The following is a 7,543-nucleotide window of genomic DNA, read 5'->3' on the forward strand; positions in this document are numbered from 1 at the left end:
TCTGATACTCAACGGGGTCATTCACCTTCCAGTGCCTCGGGGATGCCTCCGGGTCTGTTGAGGGTGCGTGTGTACATTTGAAACTCCGCTCCTTGGAATGGAAGGAGAGAATGTGGGGTTCCCTTAGAAAATGAAGGGGGATGGTTGCTGTTTTGGTTTCCTGGTTCCAAAACTCGGGAGTTGCATACTTGACCTCTCGGGCATGCGTCAGTGTCAGGCGGGGCAGCTGGTGACCCTGGAAGTTGGGGGCATCCTGCCACCCCTGACCTCAGAGCCTCCTCCAGTGGCCCAATTCCTGCAAGTGTTTGCTGCCAGCACTCCAGGTGTGCGGTAGACACCCCACAAAGTCTTCATCAAGACCTGAGTCCTGTGATCTTCGCGATTGAGAAATGTGGAAGGGTTTGGGGATTGAATGGATAGCCACGTTCTTCTAGGTGACTCCTTGGTGCCAAGGTTAATTCTATGACAGTTAACCTGAAAACCACCTCAGGGGACATACAATGCTCCTCTTCTCTTGATGTTAAATTCAGTGGGTTGAGGCCCATGGAAATGCAAAGGGCTAGTGACCTTAATTCAAGGCTCAACGCCCTCTGAGGTCTGTAGTCGGTAGCATCAAAGTGATAATCTGGAAGTCTTTAGCCAGGAGACCATTTGAGCAGGGAGGCACGTGCCTCTGCTCTTTCTGCCACTGGACAACCTAGGCACATCGTTTCAAATACTACTGATACAATCATGCATCCTCTGCTCTTTCTGCTTCTCAGTGCTTTGAAATAACAAGGCTGAGTATCCTTTGACTGTTTGACAGATGTGTAGTCTGTTCATTTTAATTGTAGTGGAAGCCTTTTTAATTGTGTGAGTAGGAAGTTCCTGCAGTAATAATCCCTGGGAAGGGAGGTATTTTGTCATGAGTTGTGCTGACCATAGCTCAGCCCCCTTTGCTGAGGAGAACCTTTAGCAGCAACTCTGGTGGTTCAGTGAGGGTCCATGCAGGTCTGTGCACCCGAGAAGGAGCTCTGCTGGCCCAGTTGTGAGCAGGGGAGTGGAGTCTCACCTGTGCCTTATTGGTCCTGCGGGGACTTGTCTCAGGCAGCCAGGCTGTGACCTTCCAGGTGGCATGCTCTCCAACCCACGGTAGACCCTCGGATTATCAGCCTGCACCACGGAACCTGAAGATCCTTCTCAGAAGAAAATGCTGAGGTCCTTCTCTCTCCACCAGACCATTTCCTTGTGGAAAACAACCAGGAGATGATTTTGTCTTACTGAAGCCAGAAGCTGAGCATCATTCCTCAGGCTCTGTGACTTCAGAACATGACATTCGTGTCTCAGAAAACTTATTTTTAGGGGCGCCTGGGTGGCTCAGTTGGTGAAGCATCTTCCTGTGGCTCAGGTCATGATCTCGGGGTCCTGGGATCGAGCCCTGCATCAGACTCCCTGCTCAGCGGAGAGCCTGCTTCTCCCTCTCCTTCTGCCCCTCCTCCTGCTGGTGTTCTCTCTCTCTCAAATAAATAAATGAAATCTTTAAAAAAAAAAAAAAAAAGTTTTTTTAAAAAGAAAGAAAACTTATTTTTAAACAAAAGAATCCTTTGGCGCCGCACAGTTCAGAATGGGATAAAATGATGGAGTATGTGAACATTTCCTCTATCAACCGGTTCTGTGCCCACCAGATTTGCCACAAAGGGCCTCATGAGAGCCAGTTTTCCAAATCCTGAATGTCATTCACTGAACTGAACCATTTAGTCTTGTGCATGTATTTATTCTCCACCCTAGTTCTTGGGGTGGGCGGAGAAAGCTCATCTTTCCATGAGGAGTTCGCAGCAGGAGAGACTGGAGTTCCTGGGTGGTTTGGCCAGGGCGTGTGGAGCATCCAGGGGATTTGCACAATGGGCCCTGCCGGGTCACAGCAGAGCTGGGACAGCCTGTTGCTGTCGCCCTGCTGAGGCGGCCGAGCTTGAGTAAGGCCAGCTGTCTGCAGGGCACATCGGCCGGCCAGCCAAGAGACTCCCCCAGGATCTCCCCTCAGCTGACACGGGCTCTGCCACGGGAACGTGAATCTGATGGGAAAATAGCAAGGCCGTTAGGAAGGGGTCAGAGTGGGCATGTTCCAAGGACCAGAGACCAGGGACAGAATGGCCTGTAGGCCATTCTGCAGAGCCAGAACATCTGAAGCCCGTGCCCCCTAGACACCTTTGCCCCATTTCTGCCCTGCTCCACCTCCTGAGAGCCGGTGAACTGCCCCTTCGGCAAAGGACAAAATTGGCCCAACACCACCTAGTCATCGTGGGGCCACACATCCGAAGCGTGTTCACAAGAGGGACTTTCTGTGAGCTGTCCTCACGTTTGTGAGAATCGTTCTTGGGAGCGTGATTGCTGCTTCCTGACTGGGAGCCTGGGACAGAACAGACCGCGTGGAGGGACGTGTCCACGCCGGCCTATTGGAGGCTCCGGGGTCATTGGGGAGACCAAGGAGAGACTTCTTTTGGGGTGACGTAACTTGGCACCTGTCTGTGTTGCAGGAGGGTTGGAGGTGACGGGCTGAAGTCAGGTGTGGTCTGGCTTTTCTTGAAGAGCCAAAAAGAATCATTCGTAAGACCTTGTGACCGGGGAGGTGGTCACCATCCTGACAGCCCAGCCCTTCAGAGGAGCGGCCCTCAACCGAGGAGGGGACGTGGGCATCCCAAGGAAAAGGCACACAGGGAGCCCCGTGAGGGCCAGAGTCTACGTGCTTTATTCAGAGTCCTCTGGAGGCAAGATGCAGCTTCCCAAAGCCGGGGCAGCTGGAGGCAGCCGTTCCCAAAGGATGGGTAGGAGGCTCCATGCGGAGACGGGCCCGTGGAGGACCACAGCCCCAACACCGTGTGGAGGGGGCATCCGCCCGCAGGGTCCAGGCTCCGGGGTCAAGTGTGCGCTGGGTTTCGGGCGTCTCGGTGCTTAAAGGAGCAACAGGGGCGACTTGGAGAGCAGGCGCCAGTCTTGCCTCCAGCGATGGGCCGGGGTGGGCAGAGCTGTTCTGCAGAGTGGGCTCGAGCTCTGAGGAGGAATTTAACAGATGGACGGGACAAGAACCCCCTTCCAGCTGAGGGCGGAGCAGGTGTGAGGTCTGAATTTCGGGCTGAACTGTGGACTTCTGTCCGTCACTCTCCTCACCTGCGGTCCCTCCTCTTCCTCTGGGCTCCTGTCTTGTGTGCGTGATTACGTCACATTAGAAATCAGTCAGGAGCAGATTCTAGAAAGTCAGGGTGCGGGAGAGCCCAGATGGGAGGCGAGCCCTCAGCACGGCCACCGGCCCCGGCAGGTCGCGGCTGACAGCCCTGCACTCACTCTTCTGCACCGTTGCTCACATGGCCGGGAGGGAGGTGGTCTCAGCAAGTTCTCACTCACAAAGAAATGCCTTCCTGCCGCCGAATGGGGTCTCAGAACCTGTCTCGATGTTTGGCAGCGTGATACGCAAATTCACATTTGAGTGATTGTTAAAAACTCTAAAGAAGCAGTGCATGACGGAAAGGTACCTGAAACGGGTCCATCTGTCCGTCGGGTGCCAGCCCTCTGCATCCCGCTCAGCGCCGCACGCAACGTCAGGAGGCTGGTGGTGCACAATTCGACATAAGGATCGTGGCTTTACCTGTGCGGTGGAACTGTGAACCAGTTGAAAGACTACTTTTAAGATGTCAGTGCTGCAGACTTTACCTGCTGGAAACACCCCAGGTCATCCCATGCTTTCGCAGCGGGGCGCATGCCGGCAGAGTGACAGGAAGCCGTGGCTGGTCGGCCAACGGTTCAGGCCGCGTGCTAGGGGACCGAATGAGGGTGGCCTGCTCACCACGTTGTGATGTCTGGTTGTAGGAATGCCTGCTCCTTCCCAGCTCTTGTTTTCTGAATCAGAGCTGGTGTGACCGGTTGGCATAAAGAAAGCCAGCTGAACAGACGTGGCCCAGGCAGCTGGACATGGTCAGCGACCAGACCACGGGGTGGACGGTCCCAGGAGAGCCCTGTCCCACAGGGTCTGCCACATCAGTGCTGGTCATTCAGGGCTTCTGGACTCCATGTCCCGTAAGGGGGGTGGTCCATCCAGCCCTGTGTCCCCGCTCACAGACGAGGCCTGCTCAGGGTGCAGGAGGGTGGCAGGTCTTCACTGTGCCAGTCGGGACTGGGTGTCCAGCTCGCACAATCACGTGACATCAGACAGGGCAGGGCCCTGTGCTCTGAGCATCTTTAAAATCAGGCTCCATGTAAGTAGGAAGATGTTTCCTGGGTGCTTTCTGTTCTCCACGCTAATCACGTCCCACAGTCATAGTCTGAATCCTCTCAGGAGACCCGCTGCACGCCAGCCACACCTGAGCACTGTCTATGCTCCTCGGTTCCTCCCTCGCAGCAGACCAGGAGACAGAGGCTGAGCTAGCCAGCTACTCTGTTCAGGGTCCCACAGCAATGAGTGCCACCTGGGTGCAACCCGGGCTCTGTGGACTCCTGTTCGCACCCCACGTTGCTGGTCATTCAGGGAGGTTCCCTCCGACCCAGAACCCAAGGGCGAGGCCGCGTGTTGCCAGGAACACAGCCGTCCTTCCTGGCTTTGTGACTTGTCTCCCTGTCGCCTCCCCCAGGACGCCGGAAGCCAGCAGATCGGGTTCTTGCTCGGAAGCTGCGGAGTCACCGTGGCCTTGACGAGCGACGCTTGCCACAAAGGGCTGCCAAAAAGCCCGACGGGGGAGATCCCGCAGTTCAAAGGTACGCCGCCACCCGGAGCCTTGCTGGGGACTCCACGCAGGAAGGTCCTGCGTCTCCTCAGGTCCCAGACACGCTCTTGCACACGCGGCCGCCTCCCGTAACACGTCCCCTGTCGCCTGCCGTGTGGCCCGGTGTAGCTGGCGGCGTCCATGCTGCTGACGTGGTCTGAGGCTCAACGGCAGCACTGCAGGTCCCGCCTGGCTCGTGGTGCTGCCACACGGGCCACGGGAAGGGGATGGGATGCTGCGGACCTGCGTTCTGGGTCACGGTCCCCTGAGTGGGATTGTTCTTTATTTCCAAGGTTGGCCAAAGCTGCTGTGGTTTGTCACCGAGTCAAAGCATCTCTCCAAGCCCCCTCGAGATTGGTTCCCACACATCAAAGATGCGAACAATGACACCGCGTACATCGAGGTGGGTCGCAGGGCTACACGCGGGCTCCTGACGGGTGGGCAGACTGGACTGGCTGTCCCCTCGGAACCCCCGCCTGCACGGCGTCCTCTTGTTTCAGTATAAGACGTGCAAGGACGGGAGCGTGCTCGGGGTGACCGTGACCAGGATCGCACTGCTGACCCACTGCCAGGCCCTCACCCAGGCGTGTGGCTACACAGAAGGTACAGCTGGGCCCCGACAGGAGACTGCGTCCCTGGGCGGAGGGTGTGGGCCGGCAGAGGGATTGTGTCACGTCCCCACCCCCACAGTAGGAGTAGCATCCCGTTTGTGTGCGGCTCGGCAGCCGGTGCCTTCTCGTCCTCGCCAGGCCTCCCCTGCGCAGGGAGGGACAGCTCTTGTGGCTCTTCTGCTCAGGACGCCGGTCCTGGTGGGTCAGGCCCACCCCGGTGGCCTCACTTAACTGCATTTACCTTCACAGAGGCCCCATCTCCAAGTTGCACCACGCCAGGTGAGGGTTCCACCCATGAAGTCAGGGTACACCGCTCAGGCTGTCACCGTTGATTCCATGAGAATTCATCCCTGGGTGCATGTTAGGGTCTTTTGGGGATCTTAAAAATAAAAGCCCATGTTCAGCCCTCCCTAGCACCTCAGAATCTCTGATGGGGTTTGTGCGAGCTCCCAGAGGTGGGCGACCGCAGTCCCGAGCGTGGTTTTCATGATGCGTGTTCTTTCCCCTGAGCGGACGGAGGTGGGGTCACCAGAAGTAGCCAGGGCTCATAAATGGCAGGGTCCACGCAGATACCCTGCTCCCCCCAGCTGGGGCTTCTGTGACCAGCTCCCTGCCCTGGGGACTGAGCGGCAGCCCCGCGGCTGGTGGATCGGGTGCTCTTCTCCTCATACTGTTCTCATTCTCTTGCTCTCTCCCCCCATCCTCCTGGTGATCTCCTTTGTAAAAAACAATCTGTTGGTGCCATAGGAACGTTCTGGCTAATGCTCAGTCCCTGGACTAGTTTCCAAGATGTTTTCCCATCGAGACACATGCCGCTGATCACTACCCCCCTGCTTGCCAGGGCTTTCCGTCTTAATTACGATGCTTCCTGCAACCTCCTGACCATACTCCTTGCCCTACTTCTCGGAGGTCCAGGGCTGTGGCTTTGACAGGTGTCACAGAGGAAATGTGCACACGCACACGCTCCATACTTCTGAGTGTAACATGCTTGTAGAAAATGGGACAGAGGACATTTCCTTTGAGCGTGGCCTCCTGTCCCCTCTGTGAAGTGAGGCACACGATACCAAAACCGTGGCAAGCCTCGCAAGAAGGAGCATGTAGGATGTAAGCGAAGGGGTTGGTAAATGCCCGGCGCGTGGCCAAGGTGGTATTGGGCCAATGCCCACACGAGTGGGCAAGCGTGACTCCAGAGGCCTAGCTCATGGTGTCACTGGCCCTCAGCGTGGCCCCTGTATTTTTAGCGCCCGTTTCTTACCCCGTAACACTGGAGCGCTCTTCTGTTGCTGCCCTTCCAAATCCTTGGTCTCCTTTGTGACCCCAACCCCGGCCTGAGGCTTCTAGTGACGTTCACCCTGCGTTTGCTGGGAAGAGTTTCCCATTCCTGGGAGAACCCATGATGGAAATGAAAAGAATCTTAAAAGAGAAAAGGAGGGGCGCCTGGGTGGCTCAGTTGGTTGAGCGACTGCCTTCGGCTCAGGTCATGATCCTGGAGTCCCTGGATCGAGTCCCGCATCGGGCTCCCTGCTCAGCAGGGAGTCTGCTTCTCCCTCTGACCCTCCCCCCTCTCATGTACTCACTCTCTCTCATTCTCTCTCTCTCAAATAAATAAATAAAATCTTTAAAAAAAAAAAAAAAAAGAGAAAAGGACAAGGCAGGGAGGGGGAGTAAATCCACGAAAAGGAGGAATGAAGTGCTTTAAGTGACGTGTGAAGGGCTCTCACTGTGGACACGCGTGTCAGGAGATTATCCAGACGCTTCTCCAGGCAGGTGGCACAGCGTCTGCCCTACCAAGGCCTCTCCTGCCCCCAAGGTGACGTTGGATTCCCTTGGTCTGTGCGTCTGGTGGGAATACATGTCTTCTGTTTCTGTCTGTGCAGCGGAAACCATAGTGAATGTGCTGGATTTCAAGAAGGACGTCGGGCTCTGGCATGGAATCCTGACCGTAAGTGCGACCCCGTGTGTGCTGGCTGGGCTGCATGCCACGGCGGGAATTAGGGTCTGTGTGCAGGGCAGCTGGGGTTAGCCCCCTCCTCCCACATGGGGAGAAGGGCCGTCACTGTTAGCAGCCCTCAGCTATCCAAGAACGTGACTCCCAGTGCCTGGTCCCCTCCGCGGGAGTGAGCACGCGGACCCCTCCCGTCTCCCCCACCCCCGCGGGAGTGAGCACGCAGACCCCTCCCCAGGCCCCGTCCCTTCCACCCC

At 56.7% G+C, this 7,543-nt stretch overlaps 1 protein-coding gene across 1 annotated transcript; it reads left to right on the forward strand.

Annotated features, from left to right (window-relative positions):
* Window positions 1-202: 202 nt before the first annotated feature.
* LOC145718876 (disco-interacting protein 2 homolog C-like) lies at window positions 203-7,469 on the forward strand. Its single transcript, XM_081810378.1, has 5 exons — window positions 203-323; window positions 4,393-4,722; window positions 5,024-5,133; window positions 5,231-5,333; window positions 7,219-7,469. Exons 1-5 carry the CDS (start codon window positions 203-205, stop codon window positions 7,362-7,364), a joined length of 810 nt encoding a protein of 269 aa, XP_081666504.1. The 3' UTR covers window positions 7,365-7,469.
* Window positions 7,470-7,543: the final 74 nt, after the last annotated feature.

Source organism: Leptonychotes weddellii, unplaced genomic scaffold (assembly GCF_054177405.1).
Source record: "Leptonychotes weddellii isolate Sample4059 unplaced genomic scaffold, ASM5417740v2 HiC_scaffold_2407, whole genome shotgun sequence".
NCBI lineage: Eukaryota > Metazoa > Chordata > Mammalia > Carnivora > Phocidae > Leptonychotes > Leptonychotes weddellii.

Excerpts from the sequence above, each read along its gene's own strand:
- LOC145718876 (XM_081810378.1), top strand. The coding sequence starts at position 203 with ATGCGTCAGTGTCAGGCGGGGCAGCTGGTGACCCTGGAAGTTGGGGGC. Across the intron at positions 5,134-5,230 it reads ATGACACCGCGTACATCGAG|TATAAGACGTGCAAGGACGG; the intron begins GTGGGTCGCAGG and ends CTCTTGTTTCAG. Across the intron at positions 5,334-7,218 it reads GGCGTGTGGCTACACAGAAG|CGGAAACCATAGTGAATGTG; the intron begins GTACAGCTGGGC and ends CTGTCTGTGCAG.